At 36.9% G+C, this 23,628-nt stretch overlaps 1 protein-coding gene across 1 annotated transcript; it reads left to right on the plus strand.

The window, feature by feature from the left end:
• Window positions 1-234: 234 nt before the first annotated feature.
• LOC116110009 (glutamate receptor 2.8-like) lies at window positions 235-2,045 on the plus strand. Its single transcript, XM_031396259.1, has 4 exons — window positions 235-297; window positions 451-766; window positions 1,020-1,429; window positions 1,581-2,045. Exons 1-4 carry the CDS (start codon window positions 235-237, stop codon window positions 2,043-2,045), a joined length of 1,254 nt encoding a protein of 417 aa, XP_031252119.1.
• The last annotated feature ends 21,583 nt before the right edge of the window (window positions 2,046-23,628 follow it).

A 23,628-nucleotide genomic window follows, 5' to 3' on the forward strand; every position in this document is an offset into this window, starting at 1 on the left:
TTCAAGCAAGTTGAAAAAGATCCTAGGCCTGGACACTCCATAAAAATACCAAAAGGTTGGGACATACCCAAATTGAAAGTAGGGATCCCAAAGCATGAGGGTTTTACTCAATTTGTGGAGATTCAAAGGAATCCTTTTACAAAAGAGACAAAATGCACAGGGTTCTCATGTGATGTTTTCTTAGCTACATTAGATGCATTAGATTTCGAAGTTCCTTACGAATTTGTCCCATTCATGAATGCTGAAGGAAGGAGTGCTGGAACTTACGATGAACTTCTTTACCAAATTGAGGACAAGGTTAGGCCTCCTAATTCGAAATCTGTTTTTTAAACAATTTTACATGCACACATATGTTCATTGATTTTCAGGTTTGAATGTTCATATTTTTTTACTAATTTTTATATTAATTCTTCTATTTTTTTTCATTGCCTTTATGATGAGAAAACTTAGAAAGTGGATATTGTGGTGGGAGATACCACAATCGTTGCCAATCGAACATCATATGTTGATTTTACATTGCCATATTCGGAGTCAGGTGTGACCATGCTTGTACCAATTAAGCGTGATAAACGCAAAAATATGTGGATTTTCTTACGACCATGGAGCTGGGATCTTTGGTTGGCTGTCGTTATGTATTCTATCTTTACTGGGATTGCCATAAGAATCATTGAACATGGCACGCCAAACACAGAGTTTCAAGGATCAACTACACGTCAAGTCGGCATGGTATTATATTTTCCATTATCATCTCTAGTCGTTCCTCAAGGTAAAATCTCTAACTTTCAAGTTAACTATCACTTAATTTACAATTTTCACTGTTTGATATCATACAAGGCAAAAGGAAAAAGGCAAAACTAAATTGGGTTGATTTTTCCATTTAAGCATATACATAGTGAACTAAGAAGAATAAATCTCCTTTTTGCTTTGCTTAACTGGGATATTGCATGAAGATATAGGAAAAATTCAGTGCATTTAAATTATCTTTTACGAAATATGTTAATTTCTTTCACTGATAACAGGAAAATTGGTCAGCAAATACTCCCAGTTTGTATTGATCATATGGTTATGCTTGGCATATATTTTATTGCAAAGCTACACAGCAAGTTTATCTTCGATTTTAACAATCGATCGGTTGAAACCTTCATTTGTTAGCGTGGATGAACTCAAAACAAAAGGTTATTTTGTTGGATATCAATATGGTTCATTTGTGAGAAATGATCTGTTATTGAATAAACTGAAATTCAATGAGTCCAAGCTTGTGCCATATCACACCATCCAAGAGTATCATAATGCTTTGTCTAAAGGGAGTGAGAATGGCGGAGTTGCAGCTATCTTCGACGAAATCCCCTACGTTAGAGTCTTCCTTGCCAAATATGGTTCTGAATACATGATGTCTGGACCAACATACAAGACTGATGGATTTGGCTTTGTGAGTAATTCTTTCCAAAATGATATTTTACATATAAAAATCCAACATTGATGAAGCATGATCCTGATATAATTAATATCACTCTAATTCTAATTTCTAAAGCCACAACTTCCTATGTAATATCTTAATTTTTTGCATTTATTTATTTCAGGCATTTCCGCTAGAATCTCGACTGGTCTCTTATTTTTCTACAGCGATCTTACGTGTGAGGGAAAATAAAACACTGGATGATATTGAGAAGAGATATTTTGCGCATGAACTTACTTCTCAAAGTGATAATGCTGATCCAATTGCTACTAGTAGTCCCAGCCTTGATGTTTATAGCTTTGGAGGTCTCTTCATCATCACAGGGGTCGCTACCCTATTTGCCCTTTTCATATCACAAAGCTGGCTTTGGCAAAAGCCTGTTGCAATGGCGAAAGATTATACACAAAAATACCTTGCATCTCATTCACCAAATAATACAGAGGAAATTGTCATTCAATCAACAACTGGGAATGAGATGAACGTCACTGAACAATCCTCAGTACCGGAAGTTGAGAGTACTTCTGAGAACCCTCCTAGAATGTCCAACCTGCAGATTGATGAAAATGTTTCTGCAGAACAAGCTAAGTAAAATGTACCTAGTTCGGTGTACAAATTAACATGGGTTACATCTAAGGTGAAATTTTAAACTTTTAAGATAATAGTAATACTAGAGATGTATATTATAAAAAAGATGGATTTACATCCTTTCATAATTTGAAGTTGAATTTTAAAGGATTTTATGATACATTAAAAATCTATTCCACGCAGGACTTTTTGTTGCTGCACTCCTTTTAGGAAGTAGTTTGTTCCTCTTCCTATTTCTAAGTCTGTCCAGAAGCAAGTTGTTTGTAGCCTCTTGAGGCGCCGTTCTTTTTTTAGTTTATAAAAGCTTAATTACCCAAAAAAAAATAAAAAAATCTATTCCTTTGCTAAAATTTGTACTTTTTATTTTTAAAAAATAGTAATCACCAACATGTTTTTGTCAAATAAATGCTCCTATTTGAGGATTATCCCTAAAAATACTATTTTGTTAAGTCTCCATTTACAATATATGCAGGTCAGCCCAACTTAATTCTTCCCAAACCTGAGATAACACGGGCTTGTGACCCAGCCCATTTGGACGCTTTCTTAGCTTTTGTCTTTTTCTTTCCATAATCCCTTTACTGATACTCTGTTTTCTTGGCTTCCGTGTGCTGCCCACAACTTTATTTTTCTGTTCCTTTCAAGCGTAAGTCCACTTGATATCTTCACATCCTCTTCTGGGTCTGTTTAAAATTTTCTTTTTGTGATTGATTGTTTCATTTTTGGCTAATTTATATTCTTTCTGTTCGTTTTCAGAAAGCTAGCATTTGATTTTGGCTTTTCGAGCAGAAGTGTTGAGGATTGAAGGCTGAACCATTGTAATTTTTATTTGTTTCATATTGTGTTTCATTGTAAAAATTGTAATGTTTTTTGTGATTTAGATGTCATAAGCATTCTTAAATTGGCTTGTCAATTGTTCTTAGATTGGCCTCGTGGAATCTTATCTGATGATTCCGATGTTTTCTTCAATAATGATACTTTTTATCTCTGTAGACCAGATGGGAATAAGAAGGTTGAGATAAGTTCCCATTGTCTTTTCTATTTAGAAAGTTTTATCCCTTACTAAGAACTTTGTAATTTCAATCAGGAAGTTGAAGCCCTATGTTCTAACTTTGAAGTTTGATCGCCAAATGATTTATTTGGTATTCACGAAAAATCATTTTGTTCTTCATGTTTTCTTTTAGAGGTGGAAGAGCTCAATGTCTCAAAAACTTACTTTAAAAAGTTGGATTTTGGGCTCGGATTGAAATTAGTGTCTTAGTTGAGTTGATGTTTGTACATGTTTAATATTGCCTTTGTTGCTTTCTTTGATGTTTCATCTCACTTTGAATAAAGTGAATCTTGAAGAGACTTGCTGCAAGTAAAAAATTCAAACTAGGTTATGGGTGGAACAGAGAAAAAAGGACATTCTATGAATCTTTTTTACTTACCGTCCAATGTGAATTAATAATCCCAAGTTCATTATGTCTTTGGTCCGGCAAATAATTTCCCCTTCCTTCTCCGCCCTCAGGGCTTATAAGAAAATGTTGTTTTAGTGTTCTTACTTGCAATTATTTATAACTTTGTAAAAATTTTGGCCATCAATATAATTCATCAGGGGTAGTATGCCGCCTATTTTTAATTGTGTGCAAGAGGAAGTTGGAAACTGATGGATCATATTTTATTGTGCTGGCAGATGACATTAGAGAGATGGCATTTGTTAGTTTACTGTGTTTGATATAGAGTTGTTTATGTCAGATATATCTGAAAATTTTGTGCTTATTAATTGTTAATAAGTGCAAAGTTGGATTTGAAATGAGTTTCACTTGCAGATTCAGAGTGTTCGGGTGTGGAGTAATGCTTATACTTTTGAGGCAGTAGATTTATTTAGTTGCTCTAAAATATTAAATTCTTGTGTTTAAAGTTCTAGATTTTCATGGTATGCCATGTTTTTCTTTTAGTTTTAACTGTATTCAGTTTATTTTCTTTTTTTTTTTTTTGGTCCAGTCTTGNAGCAATTTAATTATTTTTTCTTTTACATGTTTTAGAAATTTCACTTAAAGATAATAATATAATACAATACAATTATAATTTGATAATTAGATAATAACTAAGTGTTATTAACATCAATTAACCTCAAAAATTAGAAATGACATTAAAACACCACCCCTACCTAACTGTCATAGCCAAGCCCCTCACATCCTCACCAACCACCTCGTATCACACCACATCCATACCACTCCACATTATCTCAATGCTATTAGATTTTGAGGAGAGAGAATTTAGGGAAAAATGGAATTCATTATATTACCAAAATTACAATCAATTACTGTACAACAACCTTTTATACAAACTCAACTACAGTAACTAACTCAAGTAACAGTCCTAACTAACTTCAGCTAACTATAGTTAAACTAATCTTTAAAGTAACTTTAGTTAACTAAAACAGTTAACTATGTTTGACTATTCAATGCTGAGCTGGAAGCTATTGAAGCTACTGAAGTATGCTTAAGCTGGAGTGCTTGCTGGAGTGAACTTGTTGAAGCTTTAATACTCCCCCTTAAGTTGGTGAGTGATAAAGGTTAAACACTCCCAACTTGGATAGAAAATGATGATGCAACTGACTGCCAAGGGCTTTGGTAAGAATGTCTGCTCTCTGCTCATTGTTGGGAACATACTTGGTAGTAATGATGCTAGCTTGAATCTTCTCTCGCACAAGATGATAGTCAATGTCAATGTGTTTGGTGCGCTCAGGGAGCATGGGATTGGAGGCAATATGCAATGCAGATTGATTATCATAGAACAGGGGAACAGGAGAAGAAAGAGAATAACCCAGTTATGAAAGTAACTACACTATCCACACAATTTCACAAATGGCAGAGGCCATTGCCCTGTATTCAGCCTCTAAAGAAGACCTTGAAATAGTGACATGTTTCTTAGATTTCCAAGATAAGAGAGAATTCCCAAAAAAACATAAAAGCTAGTAACAGATCTTCTAGTAAGCAACCAAGAGGCCTAATCTGAATCACAATAGGCAATGAGATTCAAAGAGCCATCAGATGGAAAAAATAAACCTAAACTAGGAGCATATTTTATGTACTTTACAATCTTCAAAGTTGCTTGCATATGAGATTGTTTAGATGCATAAACTGACTTTGTAAGTTGATAGAATAACTCAAATCTGGTATAGTCATGCATAGGTAAAGAAGCTTTCCTATAAGTTGCTAGTAAACAGAAGCATCTGCTAATAAAGGGTCCCTAGTAAGGCCAAACTATTTATCATAATCTGTGGAAGTGAACTTCATATGTTAGTCAAGAGGTATAGTGGAAAGTCTAGCACTTGATAACCTTATTGTAGAAATCAATTCCAAGGCATATTTGCGCTAGGAAAGAGTGATACCTTTGTTTACCTTGCAATTTCCAGACCAAGAAAGTACTTGAGTAAATCCAAGTCTTTAAGCTTGAAATTTGCTTGAAGTAATTGTTTGGTAGCATCAATGAGGGCTAAACTGCTCCCAGTGATGACTATGCCATTAACATACACAAACACCATCACAATGTGAGTTGCATGCTTCTTAGTGAACAATGAATAGTCTGATTTGGATTGAGTAAAACCACCTTGAATTAAGACAAAAGTTAGTTTGAAATTCCAGGCCCTAGAAGCATGTTTCAATCCATATAATGATTTGTGGAGTCTGCATACAACATTGTTGCTTATTGGTTTAGTAAAACCTTAAGGCAAAGACATATATTTCTTTAGTTAAATCACCTTGGAAAAAAGCATTGTCAATATCAAGATGATATAAAGGCCAATCATGAATAGAAGCTATAGACAAGATGATTCTTATTGTCACCATTTTAACCACAGGGGAAAATGTTTCTCATAATCAATACATGCTTGTTGTGTGTAGCCCTTAGCCACCAGTCTGGCTTTGTACCTTTCTAAAGTACCATCAGCATTGAATTTTAGCTTATACACCCATTTGCATTCGATTGGATTCTTGCTAGGAGGCAAAGGAACCAATGACCAAGTGTGATTGTCCTCTAATGCCTTTATCTCCTTTGACATAGCTTCAACCCATTTTGGATCTTTGGAAGCTTGGGAAAAGCTGGTAGGTTCAGTTAAAGTGGATAATTTGCTAAGGCAGACTTGATATTTGGGTGACAAATGAGAATAGGTGACATAACCCGAGATGGGATATTAGACACAATGAGTTTGTGAGGTAGAAGGTATAGTGGGACAGTGAAAATCAGTAGTCCAGATAGGTGGTCTTGTATGTCTATTTGATCTTCTTAAGGGAGCAGAAATAGGTTNTGGCCCAACTAAAACCGATTTCCTCGAGCCTAGAGGAATCGGTGGGTCACCTAGGGGTCCTGTAATAAACATCTCGAGTCTTCAAGTATGGTTGCCTCGTTCTTTGCTCCATCTTCAAGTACATTACAAAACTTTTAAATTTACAAAAGAATAATAATACAAAATTCTTTACATCAATAAATTTAGAAACCTCGATTTACATTCGAGGGGAGTTAAATGAGAAAAGAATGTACATCAAGAAAGAGGAGAAAGGCAGGACACACATGCCCTATTTAATAAAATACAACCATACATACCCAAAAATATTTAAAACATTCACCCTTAGGTCTAAGGCTCATGTACCGGGCACCATGAAATATACAAACAAGTACAAAGCATACATTTAAAAAACAATCAATTTTTGAAATTAGTGGGTTAATTACAATTTACCCCCTGATAATTTACAGATTTGCAGTTTGGTCTAAAAGTTTTAAAACTTTCATTTTAGCCAGTGCACACTCGGAAGTGCACTCGCTGCAGCGATAAGTTAGATTGCTGCAGCGTGTGTTGGTTATGCTAATATCCACGCTCTACGTACGTTCGCCACGACGATTTGGTACAGCGCACGTCCGAAGGACGATCGCTGCGGCGAGCACTGTTTTCGTACAGCGCTTGTCCAGAGGACGATCGCTGCGGCGATGGTTTATATTGCCGTGGCGAGCGTTGGTTTCGTCACCAGCGCCAGTTTGGACCACGCTCGCTGTGGAGATGGGTTACATCGCCGCGGCGAGCGTACACAGATCTGTAGCTCTAGATTTGTTCATACAGTAACCATACACACTCAAACGGATTTTCAATCAAACAAACACACTGATTTCAACCAAAAATCCATCATGCATTAAACCAAACGTGCAGTTCATCAACAAATCAGATTAATTGATTAATCAATTTATCAAAAACATGATTTAAGGCAGATTTTATAAGGCAACATTATATCATCGAATACATGTTATCAACCATCCAAATAAAAATTGTAAAATTCAGTACCCTAGGCTCTGATACCACTGTTAGTAAATGGTCTCATATACGCAGCGGAAACAAAAATATAATTCAGCGATCATTTACAAGAGTCAAGATCAAGGGTATAATTTTACAATTCATATTAAATAAAATCTGCAGAAAAATAAATTTGAGTTTAAAGAAAACAAATGCACTTTTGAGGCTCCTCCAAATTTGTCGACGAATGTTTTGCTACCGATCCAAGTGTAGGATCGAACCTGTGTAGTCCACACGAAGACAATCTCAAAAGAACCAAAGAGGGATTTGNAAAGGAAAAATGGACATATTTGGGACTGACCACTTAAAAGGAAAAATGTTTTCGTAAAAGATAACATCCCTAGTGACTTGGACAGCATGAGTTTGCATATTATAAAGTAGGTACCCTTTTTTATCCAAAGAATAAGCTACAAAAACATAGGGAATGGACCTAGGAGAAAATTTGTCTTTTGGTGCAAAGACAATAGAATAAGCTAGGCAACCAAAAACCCTCAAATGAAGTAAGGATGAGGGCTTATCAAAAAGTTTCTCAAATGGTGAAATACCCTTTAAGACAGAAGATGGTATTCTGTTTATCAAATATACTGTAGTATGCACACAGTATCCCCAAAGTGAATCTGGCAAATGAGATTGAAATTTAAAGGCTCTAGCCACCTACAAAATATGTCTATGCTTCCTTTCCACAACCCCATTTTGTTGTGGATACTAAGCACATGAACTTTGGTGTTGAATGCCTAAGTCTAACAACAGCTCTTTACAATTTTTACTGTAAAATTCTAGACCATTATCAAATCTGATGCATTTTGGTGTAATGGAAAATTGATTTTTAATCATAATGAAAAAATGCTTGAGTATTTGAAACATATCAGATTTGAACTACATCAAATATAGCCATGTTACTCTAGTACAATCATCCACAATTGTGAGAAAGAACCTAGCATTACCATAGGTAGGTACTTTTTAAGAACCCCAAACATCTGGGTGCAAAAGATCAAAGGGATGTTGTGAAATGCTTTGACTTAAAGAAAATGGTATTCTAGTTTGTTTTGCTAATGGACAAACTGAACAATGTGAATTAACATCAATTGGCAAAGCTTTATTAATCTGTCTAAGAATAGGATTTGGTACATGACCTAGTCTTTGATGCCAAATATGAAAATCAGATAGTAAACTAGAAGATATAAATCTTGGGCTGGAATCTAAAACCTTATTCACTATTGCATTACAAACTGTGCTTGAAGAAAGAATTTTTGCAAGTGCATGAATATCAAGATTGTGCGACAAGTGTTGTGTAAGAGGAACATGAAAGTACAAGCCTTGGAATTTTTTACCAATCCCTTTCAACTTGCCACTCTAGAGGTCTTGGATTAAGCAAAAATCAGTGAAAAATGTGACTACACAATTATGTGATGAAGTGAATTTTGAAAATGAAAACAGATTGTATTTAAAATTAGGCAAATGCAAAACATGATCAAGAGTAATTTTGTCATCCAATTATATAGAACCAGTGTACCTAATCCTCGTTTTGGTTCCATCGGGTAGGCCAACAAAGACATTTGGGCTGGATTCCATATCAATATGAGAGATTATGCTAGATAATCTACTGGTCATATGGTCAGTTGCCCCTGAATCTATTATCCATCTATCATTTTCATGTAAGTAGGATAAGAGTGAAGTTATGTTACTTGCTATATTGGCTGAAGTTGACATATTTTCTTTGCCAAGGAGCTAGAGAAGTTGAGAATACTACTCAGCTAAAAGAATGGTTCCAAGAGAACCTTTGGATAAATCTACAAGAGTGTTAGAGGCAGGAACAGAAGCTGCTTGAACAGTAGGTTGCATAGATTGCACCTGATTTGCTAATGATCTGTTCTTAGAGCTAGTCATTTTCCTTTATAATCAGCAGGGTAGCCATGGATTTTGTAACAAGTATGATGTTTATGTCCTGGCAAGTGACATAAGGCACATTATATGTAAGGCTTCTTGCCCTTATATTTTGGGTTGTGATTTTGCCCCTTCTGAGTGTTCGGGGCCTATAGGTCAATAGTCACATCTGTGCCAATATTATTTGTTCTTGTCCAAATCCTTTGGCTTTCATCTTGGTTAACAACTGAGTATGCTTGCTTTATTGATGGTAATGGTGAAATCAATAATATCTGACTTCTTACCATAGAGTAAGTGTCATTGAGCCCCATCAAGAATTGCAACAATTTTTGTTGATTCAAATTATCTAGATAAGCTTTGGCAACTACACTATCTAGAGGTGGTAGGTTGACCGATGAACTCAATTCATCCCATAAGGATTTCAACTTATTACAATAGATTGCAACTGACATATTTCCTTGTGTCAAGTTAACTATTTCCCTCTATATTCCATAAATTCTAGTTCCACTAATTTTGTGGTACTGTTCTTGGAGATCTTACCACACCTAATGTGCACTAGTGGAATAAACTATTCCATTGAAATTCTCTTTTGATACTGTATTGAAAATCCAGGCTAAAACTAATGAATTAAATCTCTCCCACTGTGTAACTAGGGTTATATCTGTTAGTAAACGGTCTCATGTACGCAGCAGAAACAAAAATATAATTCAGGGATCGTTTACATGAGCCAAGATCAAGGGCATAATTTTACAATTCATATTAAATAAAATCTGCAGAAAAATAAATATGAGTTTAAAGAAAACAAACGCACGTTGGAGGCTCCTCCAAATTTGTCGACGAATGTTTTGCTACCGATCCAAGTGTAGGATCGAACCTGCGTAGTCCACACGAAGACAATCTCGAAAGAACCAAAGAGGGATTTGCTAGATCCTCTTTGGCTTCAAGATTAAGAAGAAAGCAAATCAATTGAAATTGATTTTAGGCCAAGAATGTTTCTGCGGTGGGAGTGATTGATGATGGTCTCTTGTTTTTTAATTTTAAAAGAAATCAATTAATTCATTAATTAACACACACACTTTCTTTTTATAGTTAATCAATTTGCCCTAATCTCTACGAATAGGCTTGGGCCCAACCCAAACCCCCATGTTGCCAACACACTCCCAATTTAATATTTTTATTTTCCATCATTATCTTATTATTAATATAATATATATATATATATATATATATAATATATATATTATATTTATTTATATTTATATTTATTTTATATTTATTTATATATAATATTAACATTTAACATAATGATAATATATATTAAATGTGCGAACACACATTTAATGTAATTTCACTTATTTAACTTTCTAATAAATTAATAAAGGCTACGACCTCAGCAATTTTAATTGCACTCGAAATTACCAAAATACCCTTTCACCTTAAAAGATGAAAACGCCATTCTTTCTTCTTGGATCTTAAATTGTCTTTTATGTGTGTGACCCATAGGCTCCTCATCATATTGGCAGCGTATAGTATCGCGATTAACACCAATTAATCGTCTCACTAATACACAGACCAAGATTGGCCTCTAGTAAGGCATCATGGCCACCTGATAGATTCGGATTCAGCAAAGTAGCTACCTGTCAACGATATGGTTACCGTGCAATTCGATCCTTTCATCATACGTTATCTTGACGAGACGAAGACATATAAATAGTGTCAACCTTCGGTTACGCTCGATATTATGTATTCAGTTTCTAAACCAATGACCCGTATTATAAACTGGATAGAGCAACAACTCAATCCCACTGTGGCCACAGTTTTAACGTCATTGCCATATACTGAATTACGCCGTGAGATAACTTCTCCCATACTCGGGAGTGATGAATCCTCTGTCAATCCACCATAGTCTTGATACACTCCTTGATGTAACCAATCACCACCGTATTGACAGCTCTGAAAAGAACTGCGTTAGGCTAGTGTCAAACTACACCAATCGGTGCACAAGGTGCTCCGGTGATCTCAAGTCTAAGGATCACATGCACCACCATTCGTTAGAGGATTTGTTCCACAGACACTGGGGTTACCATCCATATGGAATCCTCTGGTGGGTTAGTCTAGTGAACTTGCTGCAGTGTAATCGCCTACAGCAAGCACCCATGTGCTGCACCAGGTTGTCAGCAAACAACCTTGACAAGTGAGATCAGTCACTGCCTTTCGGCAGGGTCGTTCAACACTATGATAGCCTTACCGTATTATTTGTGCCCTTACTTCAAAATAATACTGGGGCTACGGACGTTTCTAGAATGGCCACCATATGTGCTCATAAGGTTCTCACTATCAAGATTTGAAACACTTGATACCCTCGTCACGGTTCTACCATTCTAAGGACATATATCAATACATATTGCAATAATAATGATTTACGCGATATAGAATAAAATACATTTTTATTGATTAATGAACATTATTATAAAGAGTCAATTCGACAATAATTGATTAGCTCTAGGGCATCTACTCTAACAATATATGCTGGTTTCTTGCATGTACCATCAACAAATCCCAATTATTTTTGGCTCTAAGTGATACTTTCATAGCCCTACTCTAGATACTATAATTTTCAGGTTCTGTGAGCTGCTCTATTACTAATGTTGAACCTAGAGTATCCGATGAGTGGATATACAGTGGAGAGTTTGAATCCGTAAGATTCATTGTCATTTCACTGCTAGGGTTCATCATTTGCTATAATTTCTTCTAAAATAGTGCAAAAGAAATAGATCTTATAGCAAAGCTCATAAAGTAAGTTCAGATAAACTTGTTGAATTGACCTAGATCAAGTAAAATCAAGTGATTGAACATTTAACAGATTGAGCTAGCAGATCGAACTGACTAGTAGAAGAATTGAGCTAGCTGATTATTAGTGAAGCAAACTCATTAAATCAAGCTAGAATCTTTAAATTAGGCTGACAAAGATCGTCAAATTTTGAGTAGATTTCGAGCTCTATCAAGCACATAAGTGGAATCAAACACATTCCAAAAAGAATTTGACAAATCTCCTACTGTAGATTCAAGAAATAGTCCCGTAGCTCTGATACCATATTAGATTTTGAGGAGAGAGGATTTAGGGAAAAATGGATTTCATTATACTGCCAAAATTACAATCGATTACTGTACAACAACCGTTTATACAAACTCAATTGTAGTAACTAACTCAAGTAACAATCCTAATTAACTTCAGCTAACTATAGTTAAACTAATCTTTAAACTAACTTTCGTTAACTAAAATAGTTAACTATGTTTGATTATTCAATGCTGAGCTGGAAACTATTGAAGCTACGAAAGTATGCTTGAGTTGGAGTGCTTGCTAGAGTGAAGTTGCTAAAGCTTCAATAAACAGGTATACCCTCACGCCATTGATCCCCCACAACCATGCCACTCCAGAGACCTCAACACTTACACAAACATCGGCCCTTTGCATCCCCACCCATCATGAATAGACTGAAGATTACCCCATCCTTTAAGTGTAACTATTCATGCCTTGAGGAGGAGAATTTGTGGTATTTTTGAGTTTGCTTTTTGACATTGTGGGTTGATTTTGGTTTGTCTATTGTGTTAATTTCTAAAGTGTAGTTTTGGTAAGATGATGTTGTTGTTTGGGGTTGTGCTAGCCGTCTGTATTGGTGCGCGGGGTGCGTTGGTGATGCAATATGTAAGAGAGGGTGTGAGCATAGGTTTTCGTTAAAATATTTCATTTACTTAATTTCATAATTTTAGCTTATAATTTACAGAATAAGCAAAGGTTTATATTATAAAAACACAAAACTGTACTAAATGACAAGTATGCCCTTATCTTACACCCTTAACGGTTTATTACATTGCCACACTTGAGATGTGGCATAATAACCAACCTCCTATATGGGATGTCTCATTGAGGTTTGGCATATAAAAATTCCTTCAGTTTTGCGATACTAACGTCGTCATTCTTTGATGTTTCTGTCAATTAAATGTAGTAGTGGTGGAAGGGGTTAAATATATATTTTGAGCAAACAATTGGCCATTTATTTAAAATGTATTTTCTATTACATGTAAGTTACAAAACCTTTAAGGTGACTGTTAACTTCGAAGCATTTTTGTGCCCTTGAGTGCCAGTAAATTAAGTATGTTACCTAATGTTAGTTTTTTAGTTTTACTTCCTAATTTTACTGAAATACTAGAGTGGAATATGTTTTTATCCTATTCTCGAAGTAAAATTCTATTCGCTAATGTCAATTGTCCGTTTTACTTTCTAATTNCACTATAGCCAATCATTCATGTATTTAATACCAAATGATCTCAAGTGCCTGTCATGCTTCTGCTGTGACAGAGGCTTTGTTAGTGGATCTGCGAGATTGTCGTCAGTATGCACTTTACTAATCTGCACATCTTTCCTCTCAACTATCTCTCTGATGAGATGGAATCGTCTGAGTATGTGTCTGGATTTCTGATGAGACCGTGGTTCCCTGTCTTGAGTAATTGCTCCATTTTTGTCACAATAGATGTCTATAGGATCAACAATCGTAGGAACCACACCAAGTTCAGTAATGAACTTCTTAATCCAGACTGCCTCCTAGGCCGCATCTAATAATGCAATATACTCAGCCTCCATTGTAGAGTCCGCTACAGTGCTTTGCTTGGAGCTGTTCCAGCTCACTGCGCCGCCATTGAGACAAAATACAAACCTTGATTGCGATCGATAATCATCTTTGTCTGTTTGGAAACTAGCATCACTGTATCCTTTTACAGTGAGCTCATCTTCCCCTCCATAAACCAAGAACATATCCTTAGTCCTCTTCAGGTACTTAAGAATATTCTTGACAACCATCCAGTGACGCTCACCTAGATCCGATTGATATCTACTACAAGTGCTCAAAGCACATGAGACATGAATCCAAGTACATAGCATGACATACATGATGGATCCAATTGCTGATGCATATGGGATTCTCTTCATCCTATCTCTCTCATCTTGTGTTTTAGGACACAATTCCTTAGAGAGATAAACACCATGTGACATCGGAAGAAATCCCTTCTTGGATTCTTCCATACTGAATCTTTTCAGTACTTTGTCAATATATGTACTTTAACTTAGGCCAAGCAACCTACGCAATCTATCACGATAGATCTTTATACCAAGGATGTAGGCTGTTTCCCCTAAGTCTTTCATGGAGAAGCACTTGGATAACCAAGTCTTTACCGACTGCAATTCGGTATATCATTCCCTATCAGAAGTATGTCATCGACATACAACACTAGGAATGCTACTACGCTCCCACTCACTTTCTTGTAAACACAGGGCTCATCTTCGTTCTTGATAAAACCGAATTCTTTTACGGCTTCGTCAAAACGAATGTTCCAGCTCCTTGAAGCTTGCTTGAGTCCATAAATGGATCTCAGCAACTTGCATACCTTATTGGCTTGACTATCAAGAACGAAACCATCAAGTTGTGTCATGTAGACATCCTCCTCAAGGTTTCCGTTCAGGAAAGCAGTTTTGACATCCATTTGCCAAATCTCATAGTCATGATATGCAGCAATTGCAAGCATCATCCGAATGGATTTAATCATGGCAACCGGTGAAAAGGTTTCTATAGGTCAATGCCATGAATTGTTTGAAACCTTTGGCAACCAACCGTGCTTTATAAGTATGCACGTTGCCATCCATGTCAGTCTTCTTTGAAGACCCATTTGCACCCTATGGGTTTTACCCCTTCAGGTGGTTCACACAGAGACCACACTTGGTTTTGGTACATGGAGTCCATCTCAGATTTCATGGCTTCAAGCCATTTAACGGAATCTGGATCCGATATGCGTCTTCATAGGTTCTGGGTCATCGTCTGGTAGACTAGTACGTCACCATGTTGAGTCACAAGAAAACCGTATCTCTCAGGCTCATGGTGGACTCTCCCAGATCTACGTAGCTCCTGTGCTACTTGAAGTGGTTCACTTTATCCACAATTGTGGAGTAACCTCCCATGATGCTCAACCACTTCTTATGGCACATCATCCCGTCCTTCGTCTAGTATATTGTGGTTTTAGAACTTCATCAAGTTCTACTTTCTCCTACTAGTATTCTTAGAAAATTCCTTTTCTGGAAGACACCTAGTTAGAGCAACAAAAAATTTGCGCTCTTCTGGGTGGTAGAAATAGTATCCTTGGTCTCCTTTTGATACCCCACAATATACATTTACAGATTTTGGGCCCAGCTTGTTCGAAGTCAATTCTTAACATAAGCTTTGCCACCCAAATCCTAGATAAGACAAGTTGGGCTTTCGCCCACTCCATAGCTCATATGGAGTCTTATCTATAGACTTTGACGGGACACAGTTCAAAACGTGAGTCGTAGTCTTTAGGGCAAACCCCAGAATGATGCAGGTAAATCACTAAAACTCATCATGGACCTAACCATGTCAAGAAAGGTCAATTCCTCCTTTCTGACACTCCATTGTGTGTGGGGTGATAAGGAGGGGTGAGTTGTGATACATATCCCACATTCCTTCAGGTACTCTGAAAACCCTGAGCTTAAGTATTCACCTCCTCGATTCGACCGAAGAGCTTTAATACTTTTGCCCAACATTATATATACTTCATTTCTGAATTCCTGAATTTATCAAAGGCTTCAGATTTATGTCTCATAAGGTAGACATAACCATATCTACTGAAATCATCAGTAAATGTGATGAAGTATGATACCACTCTAGCTTCAACTGTTAGTGGACCACATACATCACTATGGATGATGCCTAATAGCTCAGTAGCCCTTTCACCTTGTCCTGTGAAAGGAGACTTGGTCGTCTTGCCTACATGCAGACTCGCATACCTCAAATGACTGAAAGTCAAAAGGGTCCAAAACTCCATCCCTTGAAGTTTTGCAATGGGGTCTTATTAACATGACACAATCTACGTGCCAAAGATATGTCTGGTTTTGATCGCTAGTGTTAGCTCTCTTAGTTTAATTGAGAATGTCTTATTGTTTAAATCACGAACATATAATCCATTATATAACTTTGCAATTCCAAATAGAATACCATTCAAACTAAAGGACAACAATCCATTAGATATCTCAAAATGATACCCATATTATCCAAAGCAGATACTGAAATAATATCTAGAAATAGAAGGTATGTGATAAGTTATGTAGTTCCAATAACAAGCCCGTAGGCAAAGATAAACAATAAGTCCCTACAGCCAATGCAGCCACATGTACTCATTTCCAACTCGTAGGTCACCTCTCCCTTGGCGAGTACTCTACTGCCTTAGTCCCTGCACATCAGTACAAATGTGAGTACCACATCCTGTGTCAATGACCCAGATGTTAAGGGAGAGAAATTAATCTCAATCATAAAGATACCTGATGTCGTAGCCTCTGACTTCTCTTGTTTCGAGTAAAGCCGCAGTGTTTCCTCTAGTGGTCAGGCTGCCACAAAAGAAGCAGACTACCTTGCCCTTCCCTATGCCACTCTCAGGCCAAGGAAACTGTCCTTTGGGCTTGGGTTAGCCTTGGCCTTACCTTTGCCGTAACCCTTTGGTTTACCGGCTGCAACCAGTAAAACAGGCTTGGACTTTTTCAAGTCCTCTGTAGTCCTAAGCTTGTTCAGAAGTTCTGACAGGGTTTTCCCATCGTGTTCATATTGAAATTCATTATGAACGGAGCATAAGAGTTAGGCAAGGATTGCAGAATTAAACCATTTGTATTCTGCATCCAAGCCACATCCCAAAGTCTCAAGCCTCTCTATGTGCTCGATCATCTGAGCACATGAGGACAACTGAGCTCCCTCAGTCAGACGACTCCAAACAGTGCTTTGACACCTTGTACCTCTCATGTCGAGCATTTGTTTGTAAAGCTCCTTGAGATGTAGAATAATGGAAGAAGCATCCTATTCTCATGCTATTTTGCAGCATAGGTGTCATCGATGCTAAAATCAGCATGAACGCTACATCATCATCAAGGAACTTTTGATAAGTATCTTAACTTCTTGAGTGGCATCAGGATTAGGCTCAGCATGTATGGCTTTTCAAGGATATACAATTTCTTTTCTGACTTGAGTATAATCCGAAGATTACGATACCGTCTGAGAAATTGAATCCATCCAACCTGTTTTCTTTCTCGATTATCGGTCGCAGGACAATGCTCATTTTGTTGAATCTACAAATTGCAGAAAAGATAAAGTTATTATAAAGTTCATTATTAATTAATATGTTTTTTATTAAACGATGTTCCCTATTTACTCAAGCCAATAGCTCTACTATTAACTCGGGAAAGCCGTTGACTTTCCTAGTGGACCGAGATCCCATCCTGCCCATTTCAAACCTTCGCTTTGGCGAACAAGCCAAAATGATTTGATTAGGTAGGCCAACAAACTTAATCCACACTAGTTGATAGCTCCCACTATCAACCTCAAATGTGAGAAAGCCAACAAGCCAATCACACAATCCAATGGCTCCAACCATTGTCCTCAAGTGTGATTCTCAGTATCAGTAGAGTGGGACACTACATGTCACCAGTAAACATAATATGTGTACTGCTCTACTATGCCTATGCCGCGTTTATAACCTTCACTTTGGCGAACAAGCAAAACCGTCATTTTAAGTCGACCCATCACCATAAGGAAAACTCCATGTATTTTAACCTCCCACTGGTAGAAGTTTACCTCGCTTTGCGAACAAGGTTTCGATGACAGTGGTTTGATTAAAACCATGGTGATAGAAGGCTTAAGTGACTTAATATAATTCAGTTGAGGGGTTTGTTATTTAATGTCTCATCAAATTATTATCTTGTTAGAATGACATTGTTTGGCATGTTATCAAACATCAACCTTAGCATGCATTCTAAACAAAAATTAAACGTGCCGTACATGACCCAACTAAAAACGATTTCCTCGAGCCTAGAGAACGGTGGGTCACCTAGGGGTCCTGTAATAAACATCTCGAGTCTTCAAGTATGGTTGCCTCGTCTTTGCTCCATCTTCAAGTACATTACAAAACTTTTAAATTTACAAAAGAATAAAATACAAAATTCTTTACATCAATAAATTTAGAAACCTCGATTTACATTCGAGGGGAGTTAAATGAGAAAAGAATGTAAATCAAGAAAGAGGAGAAAGGCGGACACACATGCCCTATTTAAAAATACAACCATACATACCCAAAAATATTTAAAACATTCACCCTTAGGTCTAAGGCTCATGTACCGGGCACCATGAAATATACAAACAAGTACAAAGCATACATTTAAACACATCATTTTTGAAATTAGTGGGTTAATTACATTTCCCCCTGATAATTTACAGATTTGCAGTTTGGTCTAAAAGTTTTAAAACTTTCATTTTAGCATGCCAATCGGAAGTGCACTCGCTGCAGCGATAAGTTAGATTGCTGCAGCGTGGTTGGTTATGCTAATATCCACGCTCTACGTCGTTCGCCACGACGATTTGGTACAGCGCACGTCCGAAGGACGATCGCTGCGGCGAGCACTGTTTTCGTACAGCGCTTGTCCAGAGGAAGACGCTGCGGCGATGGTTTATATTGCCGTGGCGAGCGTTGGTTTCGTCACCAGCGCCAGTTTGGACCACGCTCGCTGTGGAGATGGGTTACATCGCCGCGGCGAGCGTACACAGATCTGTAGCTCTAGATTTGTCATACAGTAACCATACACACTCAAACGGATTTTCAATCAAACAAACACAATGATTTCAACCAAAAATCCATCATGCATTAAACCAAACGTGCAGTTCATCAACAAATCAGATTAATTGATTAATCAATTTATCAAAAACATGATTTAAGGCAGATTTTATAAGGCAATATAACATCGAATACATGTTATCAACCATCCAAATAAAAATTGTAAAATTCAGTACCCTAGGCTCTGATACCAATGTAGTAATGGTCTCATATACGCAGCGGAAACAAAATATAATTCAGCGCATTTACAAGAGTCAAGATCAAGGGTTAATTTTACAATTCATATAAATAAATCTGCAGAAAAATAAATCTGAGTTAAAGAAAACAAACGCACGTTGGAGGGTCCTCCAAATTTGTCGACGAATGTTTTGCTACCGATCCAAGTGTAGGATCGAACCTGTGTAGTCACACGAAGACAATTCAAAAGAACCAAAGAGGGTTTGTTAGATCTTTGGCTTCAAGTAAGAAGAAAGCAAATCAATTGAAATTGATTTTAGGCAAGAATGTTTCTGCGGTGGGAGGTGATTGAGGGGCTGCTGTGTGTTTTTAATTTTAAAGAAATCAATTAACATTAATTAACACACACACTTTCTTTTTATAGTTTATCAATTTGCCCTAATCTCATACGGAATAGGTTGGGCTCCAACCCAAAAGCCCCATGTTGCCAAACACTCCAATTAATATTTTTATTTTCCATCATTATCTAATTAATTAATATATATATAATATATAATATATATATTATATATAATATATATATATTATATATATTATATTTATATTTATATTTATAATATATAATATTAACATTTAACAATAATGATAATATATATTTAAATGTGCGAACACACATTTAAATGTAATTTCACTTATTTAACTTCTAATAAAAAATAAAGGCTACGACTCAGCAAATTTAATTGCACTGTGAAATTACCAAAATACCCTTTCACCTTAAAAGATGAAAACGCCATTCTCTTTTGGATCTTAAATTGTCTTTTATGTGTGTGACCCATAGGCTCCTCATCATATTGGCAGCGTATAGTATCGCGATATTCACCCAATTAATCGCTCACTAATACACAGACCAAGATTGGCCTTAGTAAGGCATCATGGCCACCTGATAGATTCGGATTCAGCAAAGTAGCTACCTGTCAACGATATGGTTACCGTGCAATTCGATCCTTTCATCATACGTATCTGACGAGACGAAGACATATAAATAGTGTCAACTTCGGTTACGCTCGATATTATGTATTCAGTTTCTAAACCAATGACCCGTATTATAAAAGGATAGGCAACACTCAATCCCATGGGGCCACAGTTTTAACGTCATTGCCATATACTGAATTACGCCGTGAGATAACTTCTCCCATAATCGGGAGTGATGAATCTCTGTCAATCCACCATAGTCTTGATACACTCCTTGATGTAACAATCACCACCCGTATTGACAGCTCTGAAAAGAACTGCGGTAGGCTAGTGTCAAACTACACCAATCGGTGCACAAGGTGCCGGTGATCTCAAGTTTAAGGATCACATGCACCAATTCGTTAGAGGATTTGTTCCACAGACACTGGGGTTACCATCCAATGGAATCCTCTGGTGGGTTAGTCTAGTGAACTGTGCAGTGTAATCGCCTACAGAAGCACCCATGTGCTGCACCAGGTTGTCAGCAAACAACCTTGACAAGTGAGATCAGTCACTGCCTTTCGGCAGGGGCGTTCAACACTATGATAGCCTTACCGTATATTTTGTGCCCTTACTTCAAAATAATACTGGGGCTACGGACGTTTCTAGAATGGCCACCATATGTGCTCATAGGTTCTCACTATCAAGATTTGAAACACTTGATACCCTCGTCACGGTTCTACCATTCTAAGGACATATATCAATACATATGCAATAATAATGATTTACGCGATATAGAATAAAATACATTTTTATTGATTAATGAACATTATTATAAAGAGTCAATTCGACAATAATTGATTAGCTCTAGGGCATCTACTCTAACAATATATGCTGGTTTTGCATGTACCATCAAAAAATCCCAATTATTTTGGCTCTAAGTGATACTTTCATAGCCCTACTCTAGATACTATAATTTTCAGGTTCTGTGAGCTGCTCTATTACTAATGTTGAACCTAGAGTATCCGATGATGGTATACAGTGGAGAGTTGATCCGTAAGATTCATGTCATTTCACTGAGGGTTCATCATTGCTATAATTTCTTCTAAAATAGTGCAAAAGAAATAGATCTTATAGCAAAGCTCATAAAGAAGTTCAGATAAACTTGTGAATTGACCTAGATCAAGTAAATCAAGTGATTGAACATTTAACAGATTGAGCTAGCAGATCGAACTGACTAGTAGAAGAATTGAGTAGCGATTATTAGTGAAGCAAACTCATTAAATCAAGCTAGAATCTTTAAATTAGGCTGACAAAGATCGTCAAATTTGAGTAGATTTCGAGCTATCAAGCACATAAGTGGAATCACACACATTCCAAAAAGAATTTGACAAATCTCCTACTGTAGATTCAAGAAATAGTCCCGTAGCTCTGATACCATATTAGATTTTGAGGAGAGAGGATTTAGGGAAAAATGGATTTCATTATACTGCCAAAATTACAATCGATACTGTAAACAACCGTTATACAAACTCAATTGTAGTAACTAACTCAAGTAACAATCCTAATTAACTTCAGCTAAATATAGTAAAATAATCTTTAAACTAACTTTCGTTAACTAAATAGTGTAACTATGTTTGATTATTCAATGCTGAGCTGGAAACATTGAAGTACGAAAGTATGCTTGAGTTGGAGTGCTTGCTAGAGTGAAGTTGGTAAAGCTTCAATAAACAGGTATACCCTCACGCCATTGATCCCCCCAAACCATGCCATCCAGAGACCTCAACACTTACACAACATCGGCCTTTGCATCCCCACCATCATGAATAGACTGAAGATTACCCCATCCTTTAAGTGTAACTATCATGCCTTGAGGAGGAGGATTTGTGGTATTTTTGAGTTTGCTTTTTGACATGGGTGGGTGATTTGGTTTGGCTATTGTGTAATTTCTAAAGTGTAGTTTTGGTAAGATGATGTTGTTGTTTGGGGTTGTGTAGCCGTCTGTATTGGTGCGCGGGGTGCGTTGGTGATGAATGTAAGAGAGGTGTGAGCATAGGTTTTCGTTAAAATATTTCATACTTAATTTCATAATTTTAGCTTATAATTTACAGAATAAGCAAAGGTTTATATATAAAAAACACAAAACGTACTAAATGACAAGTATGCCCTTATCTACACCCTTAACGGTTTTTACATTGCCACACTTGAGATGTGGCATAATAAACAACCTCCTATATGGGATGTCTCATTGAGGTTTGGCATATAAAAATTCCTTCAGTTTTGCGATACTAACGTCGTCATTCTTTGAGTTTCTGTCAATTAAATGTAGTAGTGGTGGAAGGGGTTAAATATATATTTTGAGCAAACAATTGGCCATTTATTTAAATGTATTTCTATTACATGTAAGTTACAAACCTTTAAGGTGACTGTTAACTTCGAAGCATTTTTGTGCCCTTGAGGTGCCAGTAATTAAGTATGTTACCTAATGTTAGTTTTTTAGTTTATTCCAATTTTACTGAAATACTAGAGTGGAATATGTTTTTATCCTATTCTCGAAGTAAAATTCTATTCGCTAATGTCAATTGTCCGTTTTACTTTCTAATTTTACTGCCAGAATAGATTATGTTATGCCTGAAAATATAGGGCTGACGCAAGCTCAGTCAGCATAAAAAGTCAGAGCTTAGGTAGGCCAGCAGCTAGTTAGAGGCAGTCACGTCGCGTGATGATAGAAGCAACACACTCATGTCAGTAAAATGGGTGCGCGCCAAACCTGCCAAAAGCTGTAGTGACTCCACGTGTCTAATCCCTGCACTAAATCTCGTAAATCACTCTAGAAGGTGGGCAATGTGACATAAAGAAGGATTTGCACAGATAATCCCACCAACTCGCTGTTTAGTAATGATAACCTTAATCCATCCTACTATAAATCGAAAGCTCTTCTCTCATTTATGGGATTGGCTATTCTCTCTCTAAAAATATACAGCATTCACTCTCTTGTACAATCATTTGTAAGTCAGTCCGCTAACGCGACCTAACCTCTATCATTAATACAAGAATTGGTGGACGTATGATTCGCTTCCTAAGCATCCGAACCACTTTAAACGCTGTTTTCCATTGCATTTACTCTCATTTTCACATTCACGTGTGTCTTCTAGGCCTGCTTAGTATTTCACACGTGCGTTTGGTTGGTGTCAAAATCACACATTAACAGTTTGGTGCTAAAAGGAGGGCCTGATTTAGTATTCATCCTTCATCAGGAGAATCTCTAACTTACTAGTCCTACAACAGCAAATAGCCCGCCAACTTGAACCTGAGCGAACCAACCAAGGCGCTAGGGAGATCCCCTAAGTCCAGGACACCTCTTCTGAGGTACTTTTGGTTTCATAAAATGTCGCAGGGGATATCCTGTCAAGTTCACAACTTGACCCTGCCATCAAAAGCTACCTGGAGAGGTTCGACAATACCCTCCAGACGGTCAATCGAAGTTAGACAGTTTGGACCAGGGCGTGCCACCCGAATCAGCTGCACCGCC

Source organism: Pistacia vera, unplaced genomic scaffold, assembly GCF_008641045.1.
Source record: "Pistacia vera cultivar Batoury unplaced genomic scaffold, PisVer_v2 Contig592, whole genome shotgun sequence".
In the NCBI taxonomy this organism is placed as follows: domain Eukaryota; kingdom Viridiplantae; phylum Streptophyta; class Magnoliopsida; order Sapindales; family Anacardiaceae; genus Pistacia; species Pistacia vera.